Source organism: Ornithorhynchus anatinus, chromosome 12 (assembly GCF_004115215.2).
Source record: "Ornithorhynchus anatinus isolate Pmale09 chromosome 12, mOrnAna1.pri.v4, whole genome shotgun sequence".
In the NCBI taxonomy this organism is placed as follows: domain Eukaryota; kingdom Metazoa; phylum Chordata; class Mammalia; order Monotremata; family Ornithorhynchidae; genus Ornithorhynchus; species Ornithorhynchus anatinus.
The window spans coordinates 58,453,507-58,472,601 of NC_041739.1; the positions used below are offsets into that span (position 1 = coordinate 58,453,507).

The following is a 19,095-nucleotide window of genomic DNA, read 5'->3' on the forward strand; positions in this document are numbered from 1 at the left end:
GAAGACATGGGTTCCCGTCCTGGCTCCACCTACGTGTCTGCTGTGTGACCTTGGGCAAGTCACTTCACTTCTCTATGCCTCAGTTCCCTCATCTGTAAAATGGGGATTAGGACTGTGAGCCCCAAGTGGGACATGGACTGTGTCCAACCTGATTGTCTTGTATCTACCTCAGTACTTAGTATTGTGGCTGGCACATAGTAAACACTTAAGAAATACCATTAGAAAACAAAACAGATAAACCAAAAAAGTATCCACCTATCTCACGAGGAACTGTGGGAAATAATCTCTTTCATGATATGATTTCATCCGTTTTCGATCTTTCTCTCTCATTAAAAAGCTCATTTGGGGTCTTGACCCCAGATTCGACTCTGTTGGTTTAGAAAGTCTCTCCCCCCCCCCCCCCCAATCTTGTATTTCTCAGGTGAAATTGGAGCCTAGCCTACCCATCTTATCTCATTGTCATTGCTTTCTGGAGAGATAACTGTGACATCACAGAGGAGGAGAGGAGGGGGCGGATTTCAAAAAGGGGAGCCGCTGCTGGAGGGAAAGGAAGTCCTGATTTCAGATCTCTGGTTCCCTCAGCGGGAGAGAAATGTAGAACTACAGGAGAGGTTTTCCTTTGGAATGAATTGGTGTTTGGTGTGAGCGTGTTCTGGTAATAAGGCTTTTAGTGATGTAACTGAGGGGTTGACCTGGATCCGCCCTGGACTTCTGGAGAAGCAACGTGGCTTAGCGGATAGAGCACAGGCCTGGGAGTCAGAAGGACCTGAGTTCTAATCCCACCTCTGCCTCTCATCTGCTGTGTGACCTTGGGCTAGTCACTTTGCTTCTCTTTGCCTCAGTTACCTCATTGGTAAAATGGGGATAAGAGCGTGAGCCCCATGTGGAACTGTCCAACCTGATTAACTTATATCTACCCCAACGCTTAGAGCAGTGCTTGGCACGTAAGTGCTTAACAAGCACCATAATTATTATTATTGTAGCTGCCGGGGGCCTGAAGGAGACAGAGTCCAGAGCTGGGGTTGCCATGGTGTTTCGAGCGCGTTCAAGGTGTTTCCTTAGTGCACACAAGGTGAAATGCACTGTACTAAATGCTCAGAAGAGTCCAACAGAAGCACGAGGCGTGTTCCCTAACCAAAACGTGCGAAGTGGGAGAAAAGTTCTCTGTCCTCTCTCAAAGGCCCGTTACCACTCCTCGGTGGACTTGGGCCGGTGAACACGTGGACTCGGTGAACATGACACTGAAGTGCCCGTGGGAGTGCCCGCTGTGCCAGGGTTGTCTGGAAGACTCTGTCATCAGCTCGTTGTGGCGGGGAATTTCTCAGTTATAGCATTGTGTTGCACTCTCCCAAGCGTTAATAAGTGCTCTGCACACATTGAGCACTCAGTAAATACAATCGATGATGATGGTGACTGGGCTTGTAGTCCCGGAGGTGAGGAAATGAGCCAGGAACCCTGTGTGCTCCTGGAACTAGCCTCAGCAGCAACTGGAGAAGTAGGCCCTCAGTAATAACTTGAAAAACTAACATCACTGAGTGAGGGAACCGAACGTTAAAATTCTGCGCTGCTAAAACGGGAAAAGTGAGGCTGATTTCTGTCCATTTATGCCTTTCTGGTCCTTTGATTAAAAAGCGGCTATTATTGATATCCATTGATTTATAAGCCACTGAAAGAGGAAACTGTGTCAAAATCTGTGCTGCGCTGAGGTTCTCTAAAGGGTGAACGGAAGTGTGGAACTCAGGTCAGGGAATTGTCCTTCGAGAGTGAAGTCTTCTGACACTTCAGGACTCAGAACCTGAGTGCAGGAGGTGATGATAGCTCTGGTGGCTAGTGGTATTTATTGAGCGCTTACTGGATGCAGAGCACTGTACTAAGCGCTTGATTGACACAATCCCTGCCCTCAAGGAGCGTACAAACAAGAAAGTAGGCAGGGGTGCAGCACAGGGCAGTGTGCCCGCAGAGGTGATTTATGTGATTTAGAGAAGCAGCGTGGCTTCGTGGAAAGAGCATGGGCTTGGGAATCAGCGGACGTGGGTTCTAATTCCACCTCCGCCATATGTCTGCTGGGTGGCCTTAGGCAAGCCGCTTAACTTCTCTGTGCCTCAGCTACCTCATCTGTAAAATGGGGATTAAGACTTTGAGCCTCACATGGGACAACCTGCTTTCCTTATGTCTGCCTCAGCACTTAGAACAGTGCTTGGCACATAGTAAGTGCTTAACAAATACCACAATTATTATTGTTAATAGTAGTAGATGGCCGAAGTGACCGTAGAACAGTGCCAACCCCGAGCCATGGCATCCCCCTATCTGTAGTGGTTTTCTCCCCTGCTAGACTGTGAGCTCATCCGGGGGGGGAGTTGTGCCTACTAACTTTATTTTACTCTTTCCAAGTGGCTGGTATAGTGCTCTGCATAAAGAGAAGCAGTGTGGCCTGGAAGTCAGAAAGACATGGATTCTAATCCCGGCTGCTCTATGTGACCTTGGACAGGTCACCTCACTTTTCCGGGCTTCAGTTACCTCATCTGTAAAATGGGAATTAAGACTGTGAACCCTATGTGGGACAGGGACAATGTCCAACCCGATTAACTGGTGTCTCCCCCAGCGCTTAGAACAGTGATGAGCATATAGTAAACGCTTAACAAGTACCATAAAAAACCCAGTCAGCACTCAGTAAATAAGTATGGATGAAATGATTGTGAACAGTTTCTATTCCCCATCATGGAAAATTGGTTTTCAGAGGACAGATACCTTCAGGGAGTTGAACGGAAATCTTGCCAAATGTCTGAATAAGAAAAGTCAGTTTGGAAAATTATTTAAAACATGAAGGGTTTTATGATGTAGTGGGATCAATCAATCGAGGTATTGATCAAGCGCTTACTGTGTGCCAAGCATTAAGTGCTGCTGGGAGTACCCTACGACAGAGCTGGTAGACACGTTCCCTGCCCATGACAAGCTTAGAGTCTAGAACGGGGAGACAGGCATTAAAATAAACAAAGAAATTGTGAATATGTACACAAGAGCTCTGGGGCTGAGGGTGGGGTGAATACCAAGTTCTAAAAAGGTACAAATCCAAGTGATGCAGAAGGAAAGGAGAAGGGGGAGAAATGAGGGTTTAGTTGGGGAAGGCCTCTTGGAGTTGTGATTTTAATAAGGCTTTGAAGGTGGGGAGAGTGATCGTCTGTCAGATATGAAGAAGGAGGGAGTTACCGACCAGAGGTGGGACGTGGGCGACATGTCAGAGCGAGATCGAGGTACAGTGAGTACTTGGCATTAGAGGAGCAAAATGTGTGGACTGAATTTTAGTAGAAGAGCAGCGAGGTAAGGTAGGAGAGGGAGAGCTGATCGAGTGCTTTAAAGCAGATGCACATAGTTTCTATTTGATACGGAGGTGGATGGGCAACCACTGGAGGTTCTTGAGGAGTGGAGAGAGGTGGACGGATCAGTTTTTAAGAAAAATAATCTGGACAGCAGAGAGAAATATGGCCTGGAGTGGGGAGAGAGAGGAGGCAGGATGGTCAGCGAGGAGGCTGATGCTGTAGTCCGGGTGGGGTATGATAAGTTCTTGGATCAACTCGGTAGCAGTTAGGATGGAGGGGAAAGGCGCTCGGGATTTGTCACGGGATTTGGTGACAATTTAAATATGTGGGCTCAATGAGAGAGATGAGTTGAGGACAATGCTAAGGTTATGGGCTTTTGAGACAGGGAGCATAGTTATGTTGTCTTCTGTGATGGGAAAGACAGGGGGAGGACAGTGTATGGGTGGGAAGCTGAGGAGTTCTGTTTTTGACATGTTTAGTTTGAGGTCTTGGCGGGACATCCAAGTCGAGATGTCCCGAAGACAGGAGGAAATGGGAGATTCCATCTCATCCTGCCTCTGGCCAGGAACGGCCTCCTCCTTCATATCCAACGGACAATGACTCCCCCCACCTTCAAAGCCTGTTTGAAGGCGCATCTCCTCCAAGAGGCCTTCTCTGACTAAGCCCTCATTTCCTCTTCTCCCACTCCCTTCAAAGTCACCCAGATTTGCTCCCCGGACCCACGGCATTTATGTGCATTTCCAAAATTGATTTATTAATATTAATGTACGTCTCCCCATCTAGACTAGGTCCTCATCTGTAAAAGAGGAATTAAATAACTGATCTCCCTCCCTATGAACCTCAGGTGGGCCAGGGACCTCAGTGGAAAGAGCCCGGGCTTAGGAATCAGAGGTCGTGGGTTCTAATCCCGGCTCCGCCACCTGTCAGCTGTGTGACTTTGGGCAAGTCCCTTCACTTCTCTGTGCCTCAGTTACCTCATCTGTAAAATGGGGATTAAGACTGTGAGCCCCAAGTGGGATAACCCGATTACCCTGTATCTACCCCAGTGTTTAGAACAGTGCTCGACATATAGTAAGCGCTTAACAAATACCAACATTATTATAAATAGATAAGTCTGTCTATCTTGTATCTCCCCTAGAGCTAACATAGTATTGAGCACAGACTCAGCACCTAAAACAACCCACGCCGATGTTGATACCATGGGGTCAGTGCCCACTTCACTCTCCCCCATTACCGCAGAAGCTCCTAATAGGTAGGGAGAGTGTCTCCTGCTTCTGTTGTAATTTCCTAAGTGTTTAGTACAGTGCACTGCACTCAGCGAGTGCTCAATAACTACCATTACTATTCCTGTTACTCCGTCAATAAGTATCATTACTACTAGTAATAATAATATTATTACTGCTAGAACTAATTCTCTGGGCAAGTCACTTCACTTCTCTGTGCCTCAGTGACCTCATCTGGAAAATGGGGATAAAGACTGTGAGCGCCACGTGGGACAACTTCAGTCCCTTGTATCTATTCCAACGCTTAGAACAGTGCTGGCACATAGTAAGTGTTTAACAAATACCAGGCTTATTATTTTTATTATTACTGCTCCTACTACAATTACTGCTAGTAGTACGAGCAATAATATTAATAGAAGCAGCATGGCGGAGTGGATAGAGCATGGACCTGGGAGTCAGGAGGTCATGGGTTCTAATCCTGGCTCCGCTCCTTGTCTGCTGTGTGACCTCGGTCAAGTCACTTTACTTCCCTGGGTCTCCGTTACCTCCTCTGTAAAATAGGGATCGAGACAGTAAGCTCCACATAAGACAGGGACTGTGTCCAATCCGATTTGCTTGTGTCACGTAGTAAGCGCTTAAATATCACTACTATTTCAGCCTGACTTGGGCCTGGAATAACTTCCAGGATGCCCAGTTTTTAGCCCAAGAAGTCTAGAAACTCAGCTTCCCAAGATAGACGAGGCGACTGAACTGAATCTGTTAATTCCTTTAAAGGCTGACCCGATTTTATGCTCACTCATGGCTAGCTGTCCACAGGCTTCCAAGAAGATGCTAGGAAGCTCATTTGAAAAGTTTGGAGCCTAAACCTTTTCATCTGTAGATATTGGGTGACCATATAGTGACTGCTGGGGAAGCCTATTTACTTGCCCGAGGGATGGATGCTTGTTCCCTTTAAAGTCCCAGGGAACCCCCCTAAAGGCTCTAACCAGTCAAACTGAATCGACTCGGGGTTTTCAGACACCTTGGTGTAGCTGGTGAACTTTATCTCGGAGAAGGGTGAGGCTGAAAAGACTGATGACTGACCCACGGCCCCCTTCAACACTGTGGACGCATAAAAACTGTCCTCTGCCGAGGTGTTGCTTTTGCTCTTTGTGGTAATCTGAACAGTTTGATCTCACCCCAGGGAGAACGACGGTGAATCTGTAAACACCGCTACGGTCGCGTCACTGTCCTGTCCGGATGATGCGGGAACCACTGACTCTTCTTGGGCCGGGCAGGGGAAATAAATCAAGGGTATTTACTGCGTGATCTTGGGCAAATCACTTCTCTGTGCCTCAGTTTCCTCATCTGCAAAATGAGGATCAAATGCCGGTCCTTCCTCTCTATCAGGCCGTGAGGTCCAGGTGGAACGGGGACTGGGATCTAACTGTATCTACTCCAGAGCTTTGCAGAGTGCTTGGCATGTGGTGGTGCTTAAAAATACCATTATTATCGTTGTTGTTGTTTATCAGCTTTGGGCAGAGCACTGTACAAAGTAGTTGGGAGACTATAGTAATTATTGGCGACATAACTGAGGAAAGGGATCGTGTTTATTTACTTTCTTTCTCTCCCGATCGCACTCTACTATTTTCCCTACCCATAATCTATTTTAGTGTCTGCCTTCCCCCGAAGGCGGTAAGCTCCTTGTGGGCGGGTATCCCATCTACAAACTCTGTTGTACTTTCCCAAGCTCTTAATACTACGCTCTGCACCCAGTAAGGGCTCAATAAATATGATCGATTTAGTACGGTTCTCTGCCCACAGTAAGTACGCAATGACTACTATTGATTGAAAGATTAATGATGCCTGATCCAGAGGAAATTACAATCCAGTGGAAAGCCCACGTTTCCGTGAGAGAGCAATGCGCTTGGTGGATGAGGAAGCTGGGGCTCAGTGAGGTTGAGTGGCTTGCCTGAAGCCACACAGCAGGCCGGTGGCAGAGCTGGAATTAGATCCTGGCCTCCTGACTCCCAGAGTCATAGGTCTGTAGACTAGACCCCGTTACCACCCCCTCCCCAGCCCCCCCTCTAAGTGCTTTCCACCCTGGGGAAAGCAACGTGGAATAATGGATAGAGCCCTGGCCCGGGAGTCAGAAGATATGGGTTCTAATCCTGTCTTCGCTGCTCGTCTGCTGTGTGACCTTGGGAAAGTTACTATACTTCTCTGGGCCTCAGTTCCCTCATCTGTAAAATGGAGATTGAGACTGTGAGCCCCACATGGGACAGGGATTGGGTCCAGCCTGATCTGCTTGTAGCCACCCCAGCGATTAGTACAGTGCCTGGCACATAGTAAGCGCTTAACAAGGAGAGAAGCAGCGTGGCTTAGCGGCCAGAGCACGGGGTTGGGGGTCAGAGGATGTGGGATCTAATCCCGGCTCCACCACTTGTCTACTGTGTGACCTTGGGTGAGTCACTCGACTTCTCTGTGCCTCAGTTCTCTCATCTGTAAAATGAGGATTAAAGCTGTGAGCCCCACATGGGACAACCTGATTACCTTGTAACTACTCCAGCTCTTAGATCAGTGCTTGGCACATAGTAAGTGCTTAACAGATAGTATTATTATTATCTTTATTATGCCAGGGGTGCACCCAGAAACAGGAAGTGGGAAATGGGCGACGGACCGAGGTAGGGGGCATAGCATAGTGGATAAAGCACAGGCCTGCCTGGGAGTCAGAGGTAATGGGTTCTAATCCCAACTCCTCCGCGTGTCTGCTGCGTGACCTCGGGCGAGTCATTTCACCTTCCCTGGGCCTCAGTTCCCTCATCTGTAAAAGGGGGATCGAGACCGTGAGTCCCACGTGGGACAGGACTGTGTCCAACCCGATTGGCTTGTCTCCACCCCATCGCTTAGTACAGTGCCTGGCACATAGTGAGCGCTTAACAGATATCACGATTATTATTGGGGAGGGTCGGCGGTTCCTGCTGGACGGTGAAGGGTCGGTGAGTGCCCGTGGGAGTGGGGGATGGCAGAGGACCAGGGTGGGACTCTTGGGGACGGCTACTGTGGATCACTGAGGTCCAGGGTCAGATGATGTGTACATATATATATTATCTATCTATCTATCTATCTATCTATCTATCTATCTATCTATCTATCTATCTAATTTTATTTATTTTTATTGATGCTATTGATGCCTTTCTCCCCCACCTTCTAGACCGTGACCCCGTTGTGGGCAGGGATTGTCTCCCTTCATCGCTGAATTGTACTTTCCAAGCGCTTAGTACAGGGCTCTGCACACAGTAAGCGCTCAGTGAATACGACTGAATGACTGAAGGAGGGGGTGCAGGGTGGAGACCCCCGAAGGGCAGGAGCGGTGGGCAGGGCCCTGGTCCTCTGCCGGTCCCGAAGGGAGGCGTGGTAAGAGAGGGCACCGGGGCGCCCTGCGCCCCCGGAGATGGGGGGCCGGGGTCCCCTGGGACCCCGCGAGCGGGCTGGACAGGACCCATTCATTCGCTTCTTCAATCGAATTTATTGAGCTCTTCCTGTGTGCAGAGCACTGTCCTAAACGCTTGGAAAGGACAATTTGGGAACAGATAGAGACCATCCCTGCCCAACATCCAGGGGTACCAAGGGTCCCCGGGTCAGCGGGTTGCGTTGGGGAGAGGGTGGGGGCCTCGGGGCGGGAACAGGGGTCCCAGGGTGGTCCCGGGGGCGGGTCCGGGGGCGGGGGCCGAGGGCAGGCCCGCCCCCTGCGCGCACAAGAGGCGCCACCGGCCAGGCTGCCCCAACCGCACAGTCCCCGGTGCTCAGCCTCAACCTCGCAGCTCCTCTGCCCTCCTCCTCTGCCCTCCTCTTCTGCCCTCCTCCTTTAGCCTCCTCCTCTGCCCTCCTCTTCTACCTTCCTCCTCTGCCCATCTCCTCTGCCCTCCACTGCCCTCTTCCTCTGCCGTCCTCCTCTGCCCTCCTCTTCTGCCTTCCTCCTCTGCCCATCTCCTCTGCCCATCTCCTCTGCCCTCCTCCTCTGCCCTCCTCTTCTGCCCTTCTCCTCTGCCCTTCTCCTCTGCCCTTCTCCTCTGCCCTCCTCCTCTGCCCTTCCCCTCTGCCCTTCTCCTCTGCCCTCCTCCTCTGTCCTTTCCCTCTGCCCTCCTCCTCTGCCCTTTCCCTCTGCCCTCCTCCTCTGCCCTCCTTCTCTGCCCTCCTCCTCTGCCCTGTGCGCCCCGGCCCGGACTCTCCTAACTGTCCATCGTCGCCCCTGCGCTCTACCCAGCTGCTCCCCTCCTCTCTACTCGTCTGTGCCCCCCTCCTGTCTCCCGGTCGTCCCGGCCGCCAGGACTGGCCTTGGCCCGGGGGGTCGGGCAGGACTGTCCGGCGGAGGATGGAGGGGCAGCAGGCGGTGACGATGCTGTTCCTGGGGCTGGGGCTGGGGCTGGGGTCGGGGCTGGGGTCGGGGCCGGGGTCGGGACTCGGCCCGGGCGTCCAGACGGCTGCAGGTAGGGGGGCCCGACCGTGGGGGGGGACGGGACCCCGAGAGGGGAGGGGGCCGGGGAGCGCACCGCCCTCGGGAGGACTTTTCTGGACACTTCGGGGGCAGAACAAGGGGTCGGCCCCCTCCCTGGACACCCCGGGGAAGTTGGGGGGTCTTCATAGCTTTGGTAAGGCCCTGTCGCCCGTGCGGAGATGCGGGGGGGAAGGGATTTGCCGTTTCCCCTCTGGAATAGTGATGATGATGATGTCGATGGTATTTGTTAAGCGCTCACGATGGGCCAAGCACTGTTCTGAGCGCTGAGGTGGATTCAAGGTAATCAGGTGGTCCCGCGTGGGGCTCACAGTCTTAACCCCCATTTTGCAGATGAGGGAAGTGAGGCACAGAGAGGTGAAGTGGCTCGCCCAAGGCCACACAGAAGACAAGTGGCGGAGGCGGGATTAGAACCCACGTCCTTTGGACTCCCAAGTCCGGGCTTCTTCCACTAAGCCACGCTGCTTCTCTTTAGTCCCCAGAGTAGGGCTTCTAACACCCCCCCTCCCCTCAACGAGTCAGGGTGGAGGCCGAACCAACGTGGTCCATGAAGGACGGGGAGCAGGGATCAGCCTAAATTACCCAGATGAGGACTTCATAATCAATCAATCAGTGGGGTTTATTGAGCATTTATTGTGCGCAGAACACCTGTACTAAATACTTGGGAGAGTACAGTGTAACAGAGATGGTTGACCCATCCCTTGCTCCCAAAGAGCTAAAGGTCTAGAGGATGAGCTAGAGATTCTAGAGTTCCTTGGCAGTCTCCTCTCCCCGAGGAGTCACATACCAAGAAACTTCCCGTAGCTCCTGCTGTTAAGGCTTTTTGCTAGCCTGGTCCCAAACTGTGGTCGGTCCATCTGAGAAAGGTGATGGTTTCTTTTAAGTAGGAAGGAGAAAGCCCGAGGTCTGATATAAGAGGGCCAGAATGGGTTTACTTAGTATTGGGAAATTAATTGGCAACTTCGGTTACCCAAGGAAACACCACCGTTGACTGTTCCCCCTGTCCCCCACCCCCGCCTCCCCAGCAGTGGAGAAGAAAATCGGGGTTAATTAACTCATTAATGGCGTCACGGGGCTTGGGACACGGGCGATGGAATATTTAAAACAGTGTACTATAAAATGTTTCATCCAGCCCCTCCAGTGCTCTATATACAGGGAATTTAAATCCAACAGGGTGAAAATGCCCACGACACAGGTACGTGTCGGAACAAGAAAGTGTTCATTTAGAGAAGGTGTCGATGCATGTAATCAGTTGACCATTTTTGTTAGCTCATACTTACTGGAGAACAATGGATTTAGTAATTTAAGGAAGGAAAGTGAATGAACCAGAAGTTATGGCTATTTTGCAGCATCCTTTTGAGGTGCCTTTGGTATTTGGGGGTATTCTTTTTCCCCCCTAGTACCGATCTAGAAGAAAATCTGGATCATCTTGTGTTTTGGGCTCATCTCAAAAGGAATCCTGACCTAACCTGATTTTCACCCCACCACTTCCCACCCCCCACCCCAGCTCCAGCTTGGGAAAGTTACACTCTAGTTCCCCCGGACAGTTTGGCGTTTGATTGGGATGTGGTTATGTCATGCATCGTTTTCACACTCAGGGCAGAGACAATTAATCCCTTCTTAATTAAAGCGTTCGCAACAACCAACGGCTGGTTGTCCACCCTGTCGTCCCCATCCGGGGCTCTGAGATCCCTGGCCCACGCCCAATTTCCTTTTTCTTTGCCACGCTATTGTTCTGCGAGTCTGTGTCTCTACACGGGCCGGGGGAAGTAGAGGTCCGAGGCAATTTTCCAGATATTTAGGTCATAAGAAGCCCCGTAAGCTGAGTTTGGTGGGGATGAGGCGGAAGGGGAGCAGAAGGGAAAGGGTAGGTATGAGGAAGGGTCTGAATTATCCACGTTGGCTGTGGATCTGAATTGACTTCCCCACAGTAGCTTCTCAGTTGCCTTTTCCCTAGATACAGATCCAACACTAATTAATGGCATTCCCAAGTCCCCTGAGGTATGTTAGTTAAGTAGATTAGGGCGTTGACATTGCTTCCAGTAAGTTGTTCAGTTGAAAACTCCAGGGTGTTTCTGGCCTGTTAGCCCTGAATCCTGAGGGTCAGTTTACTAAAAGATGATGGAGGTCTTAGTTTCCCGGTCACCGGGTTCCATGGGGGAAGTGCACCGTGATTCTCGGGAATGAGTGTTCAGATTTCCTGCAATGGGGCTGGCGTGAGGAGAGACGTGAGTCAAAGCTCAGGAGTCCCTCTGCCAACGCGTCGGCTCCCCGCCGCCAACCTGCCCCCATTTTTCTGGTTGGCATCTCCGGACAGAAGAGACCAAAATCAACGCCAAGTCGTGTGAGCCTCTCCATTCCGGTCCCCCCGCCCCTTTCCGGTGCCGACCGACTCTGTCGACACCCTTGTCGAGCTCGCGGAGGAAACACATTAGAACGGGTCCGATAGGAAATGAGGTGGGGTCCCCGGCCCCCCTCCTCCTCCCAGCCCATAAAGATGAACTCGGCAAAAATTCCAGGCCGATTTCATTAATCAGCAATCTGGGCCTTCTGGTATGGCCACCTCTTGGGAAGAAAACCACCCGAGACCTCTCCCCAGGGGCTGAGATCACAGGTGAAGGTTCACTCTATTTCAATGTCCCACATCCTTTTGTAGAGACCTTGAAGTTGGCAGGGTAAGAAAACAGGAACCCCACCCTCGCTCCGTGAATTGGCCGGCCTCTCGGCTAGTTTCGGACCATCTGCCCATTCTTCCTGTTATGAAGAGGCTCTTCGGCTCCGGCGGGGAATGGTGGAGGGGGAAGGGGAACCCCCTCCCATCTTACACAATGAGCTAGTCAAGGGATGGGGAGAGGGGGTGTTAAAATCGTGGCACAGGCTCCCGTCTGCGGTACCGCCGCAGCCTGTTTCTCGGATTTGTCTTCCAGGGGAGCTCGGTGTCGCCCCGGACCGGCCGAGTCTCAGCATCCAGAAGGACATGCTCACCGTCATGGTCAACGCGACTCTGCAGATCACCTGCAGGTGAGAGCCCATGTTGGTCTGTGGGCACCTTAGATCCATCGGTTAATCGAGACTATTTATTAAGCCGAATCTTATACTAAGCACCCGGCAGGAAATGCTAGAATTAGTTGGCACGAGTCCCTGTCCTTAAGGATCTCACAATCCAGCGAGGAAGATGGACCCGACGATAAATTACAGATACGTGGCCTGGTGAAAACAGCACGGTCCTGGGAGTCGGGGGACCTGGGTTCCAATCCTGGTTCTGCCACCTGCCTGCTGTGTGACCGTAGGCAATCTCCTCTTTGTGCTTCAGTTTTCCCATTGGTAAAATAGGTGATTCCAATACCTGTTCTCCCTCTTACCTAGACTGTGAGCCCCATTTGGACCAAAGAACGGTGTCTGGTTGTCTTGTATGTTCCCCAGTGCTTAGTATAGTGCTTGACACATAATAATCACTAACTTAAATATCATCTTTCAATATAGGGTAGAGAGAAGAAGCAGAGTTTGACGATATGTTACAGGAGGGAGGAAGGCCCCGAGTGCTTAGTTGATGAAAGTGCTGCGGTCGTAGTTGGAGAAGGCTATAGGGTGCGGAGATGGGAGATTAATCGGGGAAGACCTCATGGAGGAGATGCGAGTTCAAAAGGACTTTGAAGATGGGGAGGACTGTGGTCTGCCAGATGTGAAGGGGGAGGGAGGCAAAAGGGAAGGCGTGAGCAATTCATTCAGCCCCTACTGTATGCAAAGCACTGTACTCTCTAAGGTATCAGGACAGCAGGAAAAGAATCCTTTCCACTGCATGAGCTTTGTCACTCAGTGACGTGCTTTTAGGGGAACACTTCTAAATACCAGCGTGGCCTGGAAAAAGTACGGGCCTGGAAGTTAGGGGGCCTGGGTCTCAAAACCAGCTCGACCACTTGCCTACTGTGCGACCTTGGGCGAGTCTCTTATCATCTCTGTGACTCAATGTCCTTATCTATAAAATGGGAATCGAATCCCACCTTCTCTTACTTAGACTGGAAGTCCCATGGGAGACGGGGACTGTGTCTGATAGGATTATCTTGTATCAACCCCAATGCTTAGTACAGTGCCATAGTAAGTGCTTAACACATAGTAAGTGCTTAACACATACCATAATTATTATTATTATCGTGACAATGGCATAAAAATCAGGGAAGGGCTGTAGAAACTCTCCCTCATGACTCTTCATCTCCTCTTCAAAACCTCTCTCTAAATTTAGAGTTCAGACCTACGTCACCTTCCTTCCCTGGGACGAATATAGATTTTTGGGGGGTTTTCTTGTTTTTTTTTAATGGTATTTGCTAAGCACCTACTATGTGCCAGACACTTCTCTAAGCGTTGAGGTAGATACGAGACAATCAGGTTGGACACAGTCCTGTCCCACATGGGGCTCACAGTCTTAATCCTCATTTTACAGATAAAGTAACTGAGGCACAGAGAAGTTAAGTGATTTGCCAAAGGTCACACGACAGATAAAGTGGCAGAGGTAGGATTAGAACCCAGGTCCTCTCACTCCTAGGCCTGTGCTTTTCCCACTAGGCCACGCTGAAACAAGTCACGTCCCTGCCCCTCCCCTAATAGGGAGGACTCACGGCTAAAAATGCCCCGGTTAAAGTCGGGTTCTTGGAGAAAACATCCTGCCTTCTACCTTTATCCTCTGTCTTGGATGTCCTAGAACTCCTCTCCCTCCTCTGACTGGCAGGAAGTCCTCACCGCAGGTTTTGCTAACTGGGAAAACCTTCCACCTGGATCAGCCGGAAGGATGGGATTCTATCCCCTTCCTGGCAGAGATGAGAGAAGTGGAAATGATGGTCCTCAGGGCCACCAGTTTTTTGTGTGGTAGTTCTCAACTCTAGCCAGGGTCTGTGTTCTGATTCCAGCTCTGCCACTTGTCTGCTGTTTGACCTAGGGCAAGTCACTTAACTTCTCTGTGCCTCCATTTCCTCAATTGTAAAATGGGGATTAAATCCTACTCCCTCATTTGTATCATGAACACCGTATGGGACAGGCACTCTCTCCACCCTGATTATCTTGTGCCCATCCCAAAGCTTAGTAGTGCTTGGCACATAGTAAGCCCTTAAGTATAATAATAAGGATAATAATAATAATCCAGGGGTTATAAATCAAAGGTAGGGTGACAGATAAAGAGGGGCTCAGCAAAAAGAAACTTTTAAGAGAGCGTTGAAGATTTAGTCCAATGGCTGTACCAAAATTCTCACCATTCCAAAGGAAGTAGATCATCCTGATGGACGGAGATTATCCCAGGAAGCAGTGGACAAGTTTTAAAATTGAGAGAGGCAAGGTAGTTTTGTCTTGAATAATGGAAGAAGCAGTTCAGCCTCCTCCCTCCACTTTTGCTAAAATAAGAGATTTCACCACATAGACTATCCAACTTGGCTGTCTCTCAGATCCTGAAATGTCTTCCCCATTCTTGGATAGCCTTCTCTTCCACAGGGATAACCAGGATCTCTTTGTCAGGAGCGTTCACTACAGCGAGTCTCAGGAAATGTCCCTGAGGTGAAACTCCGATCTGATATTTTGGGCCATGGCTTAGGAAAGGGTTTAAGAGTAGTTAATGTGGTATTTAAGCACTTACTATATGCTACAGTGCTCTGTGCACTCTCCTAAGCGCTGGGGTAGATACATGGGGCTCACACTCCAAATAGGTGGGAAAACAGGTATGAATCCCCATTTTGCAGATGAGGGAAGTGAGGCCCAGAGAAGTGAATTGACTTGCCCCAGGTCATAGAGCTGGCATCTGGCAGGGCGAGGATTAGAACCCAACTCCTCTGACTCCCAGGCCCGTTCACTTTCCTCTATACCACACTGCTTCTTTAAAACACAAACCCTTTCATTCCAGCAATAGTAACAATAGTTGTGTTACTGATTGCGAGGTCTTTTGTTCAGTGCTTGGGAAGGTGCGGTAGCCACACAAAACCCATTTCCTGCCCACAAGGAGCTTACGCTCTCATGAATTGGAAAAGCGGAGTTACGGCATTTTTCATCTTAATTCATCTTCCCAGGGGCCAAAGAGATCTGGACTGGCTGTGGCCAAACAATCACAGTAGCCCCGAAAACCGGGTCGAGGTGACCGACTGCAGCGACAGCCCCTTCTGCAAGATGCTCACCATCGCCAAAGTAGCGGGAAACGATACCGGAGCCTACAAGTGCGTCTACCGAGACGACCGTATGGAGTCCAGCATTTACGTCTACGTTCAAGGTAGGTGGGGGCGGCCTTCGCACTGGATCCCTGGAGGTTGGCCCAGCCAGGCCGCTCCCCTGACGGCCCTCGAAGATACCGTCGAAGACTCTGCCCCACCTGACGTCACGTGTTACGCCGGGCGCGCAGCGTATCGGGGTGATGACACAAGGCCCGCTTTGCGGATGTGTACGCACCTGGAACGTTTTTTTGTTCTGTCTTTTAAGGGATTTGTTAAGCGCTTACTATGTGCCGGGCACTGGATTAAACGCTGGGGTAGATACAAGCTAATAATAATAATGAATAATTATGGTATCTGAGTGCTTACTGTGTGCCAGGCACTGTTCTAAGCGCTGAGGTAGATACAAGACAATGAGGTTGGACACAGTCCTGTCCCACATGGGGCTCACAGTCTTAAACCCCATTTTACAGATGAGGTAACCAAGGCCCAGAGAAGTAAAGTGATTTGCCCAAGGTCACACAGCAGACAAGTGGCAGAGCTGGGTTTAGAACCCAGATCCTTTTGACTCCAGACCTGTGATCTATCCACTAGGCTGTGCTCCTTCTCGTTTTTCCGGGGGACCCTGATCCCAAACTCGCTCCGGAGCCCTAGCCACCCCCTCTCAGGTCTTTAAGAGTGGGTGCCGCACGTTAGCCACGGGGTTCTGCGACAGGAGCCACGGGAGAGGGAGGCTGGACACTGATGATAAAGTTTGCCCGGGGCCGACCGGCTGGAAATCTATCAAACTGGGTGCCTGACCCTTTTTTATTTTTTAATGGTATTTGTTAAGTGCTTACAATTTGTCGGTGCTTACTGTTCTAAGCTCTGGGGTAGGTACCACATAATCAGTTTGGAAGTAGTCCCTGTCCCACATGGGACACACAGTCTAAGTCAGAGGGAGGGGGATTTAATCACCATTTTACAGAGGGAACTGAGGCAAAGAAAAGTGAAGTGACTTGCCCAAGGTCACGCAGCAGACAAGAGGTAGAGCCAGGATTAGAACTTTCCACTAGGTGATGTTGCTTCCCTATTCCCAGTGGCTACCAAAAGACAGGTTAAAAGTTGTTCCTGCTGTTCTCAATGCCCCCCTGGTGTCATCTGCTCTTTGGACTGCAGGCTGACAAGAGAAGCACCGTGGCTTAGTGGTTTAATCACAGGCCTGGAAGACAGAAAGCCCTGGGTTCTAATCCCGGCTCCACCACTTACCTGCTGTGTGACCTTGGGCAAGTCAATTCACTTCTCTGGGCCTCAGTTACCCCATCTGTTATATGGGGATTAATGGTGTGAGCCTCAAGGGGGACAGGGACTGTGTCTCACCTGATAAACTTAGTACAGTGCCTGGCACAGAGTAATTGCTCGACAAATACAATTAAAAAAAAATTCCTCCATAAGCGGCCGGGTAACTCTTTAACTTGGAGTTTGGTCCACATGCCAACTTCTTCTTTGCTGGATATTTTCTCTGAAGCCTAGGGGATCTCACAGGGGCCGTCCCAGCTACTGCAAGGGATTTGAGGCCAGAGGGTCCCCTCTCACTGATCTGAGGAAGATTTCAAGTGAACTTGAGAGACAGAGAGAGATGGAAAGGAGAACTTTAGCTGAGGAGGGAGTGTGGCCTACTGGAAAGAGAACTGGAAGGTAGGAGACCCAGTTTCAAGGCCTCACTCCTCCCCTGGCAAGCATTATAATTATTATTTGGGGAGAAAGTGAAGAGGAAAAGAGTCTGACTAAAAGATGTGAAAGGTTCCGTCTGCACAGTAATGGAGTTCTTTGTTTTAGGGCTTGGGTAATTATACCTCTGACATTCTTATTGGTATCTTCAAGGGTGGCTAGATAAGGTGCATCCATAGAGACTGGGTGACCTTCAGAGAGCTGTATATTGCTCTCACTGACGGAGGGTCAGAAGTAAGGAGGGAATGACAGCTCCTCCTCTTTTTTAATGATTAAACTTCGGAGACCCTAGAGAAAAACAGAATGATGTGCAGACTCAGATGTCATGATTCTTGCCCTCTGCGTGCGGACCACTGTGCTGAGCACTTGGGAGAGTACAGTCAAGTCAGAAGACACATTCCCTACCCTTAAGGAACCGATAATCTTTTTTAAGGTATTTGTTAAGCACTTATATGTGCCAAGCACTTTACTTAGCTCTGAGGCAGATACAAACTAAACAGGCTGGGCACAGTCCATGTTCTACATGGGACTTACAGTCTTAATCCCCATTTTACACACGAGAGAACTGAGGTACGGAAAAGTGAAGTGCCTTGCCCAAGGTCACATAGCAGACAAGTGGAAGAACTGGGATTAGAACCCAGATCCTCTGACTCCCAGGCCTGTGCTCTCTCCACTAGGCTATGCTGCTTCTCACTGGCAAAAGCATATATATATATATATATATATATATATGTATTATATATATATATATATGTATGTATTATATAGCCGTGATATCCGTGTCCCAGGTGCTCAATCAATCAATCATATTTCCTGAGTGCTTACTGTGTGCAGGGTACTGTACTAAGCACTTGTGAGAGTACAACAGAGTTGGTAGACACATTCTCTTCCCACAATGAGCTCACAGTCATGAATATAATAAAGGAATGAAGGATGTGGACATAAGCGCTGTGGGCTGAGGGAGGGATGAATAAAGGGAGCAAATCAGGATGACGCAGAAGGGAGTGGGAAAAGGGGAAATGAGGGGTTAGTCAGGGAAGGCCTCTTGGAGGAAACGTGCCTTGAGTAAGGCTTTGAAGGTGGGGAGAGTGAATCTGTCGGATATGAAGAGGGAGGGTGTTCCAGACCAGAGGCAGGATGTGGGCGAGGGGTCGGTGGTGAGATAGACGAGGTTTTTGGCTACTTTGTCCTGTGGCTCTAACATTCCACAGGCGTCTTCCCCACTCAAATCTCCAGGGCAGTGGGAAAGACTTCCAATTTCAGAGGAAAACAAGAACAAGAGCTTCCTGGCATTTAATGTCAAAGTCACGAATGCATTTCAGAAGCCTGGAATTTTTCTTGCTTTGAAATGATGGAGGCTATTTCCCAACAGGGAGAATCCGGGAGGAGACGGGTACAGATAAGACGTGGGTTGCTCAAGAAATAGGAATCCAGGGAGGACTTAGTCCCGGGTAGGGAGACTGTGAGGTGGCTATTTCGTTGAATTATTTCTTATGAAAGGAAAAACCATCCAGTTTTCCCCTGTTTCATTTTCTTTCCTCCCCAAGTCGTTCCCTCCCAGCCCTTGCCCGAACATAAGCACATGGTACTGTGCTCTGCACACAGTAAGCGCTCAATAAATACCATTGATTACCGTTCACAACCACCCGCAGAATGTCTATATGTATCAACTTCCTTGCTATATTATGACAGCGCTTTCTCATCCATTTGGGCTGTGAGCCCCATATGAGACAGGGATTGAGTCAATCAATGGTATTTATTGAGCATTTACCTTGCAGCACACTGTGCAGAGATGAGGTTTAAAATGATCCCTGCCCACAAAGAACTTACAGACTAGAAGACATAATTGTATCTTCTAATCAATGGTATTTAGTGAGCACTTACTGTGTGCGGAGCACCGTACCAGGGGCTTGGAAGAGTACAACAGAGTTGGTAGACACGTTCCCTGCTCCCTCAACGAGCTTACAGTCTAACTTTGTTATACTGGAGAAGCAGCGTGGCGCAGCGGTTAGAGCACGGGAGTCAGGAGGTCGTGGCTACTAATCCCGGCTCCACCACTTGTCTGCTGTGTGACCGGGGGCAAGTCACTTCACTTCTCTGGGCCTCAGTTATCTATAAAACAGGGGTTGAGACTGTGAGCTCCACTTGGGACAGGAACTGTGTCCAACTTG

General features: G+C 49.9%; 1 protein-coding gene across 5 annotated transcripts in view; it reads left to right on the forward strand.

Annotated features, from left to right (window-relative positions):
- The first annotated feature begins 522 nt into the window (after positions 1 to 522).
- The window catches only part of KDR (kinase insert domain receptor), a 55,668-nt gene continuing 37,095 nt past the window's right edge, over positions 523 to 19,095 (forward strand). For 4 of the 5 annotated variants that reach the window (XM_029076850.1, XM_029076851.1, XM_029076852.1 and 1 more), the window contains exons 1-3: positions 8,682 to 9,009; positions 11,963 to 12,056; positions 15,080 to 15,276. In XM_029076850.1, coding sequence (XP_028932683.1) covers positions 8,895 to 9,009; positions 11,963 to 12,056; positions 15,080 to 15,276 — 406 coding nt within the window. In that variant the 5' untranslated portion in view covers positions 8,682 to 8,894. Of the gene's footprint in view, positions 656 to 8,681; positions 9,010 to 11,962; positions 12,057 to 15,079; positions 15,277 to 19,095 lie in introns of those variants that run through there. The other variant, XM_029076853.2, reaches the window with a different exon arrangement.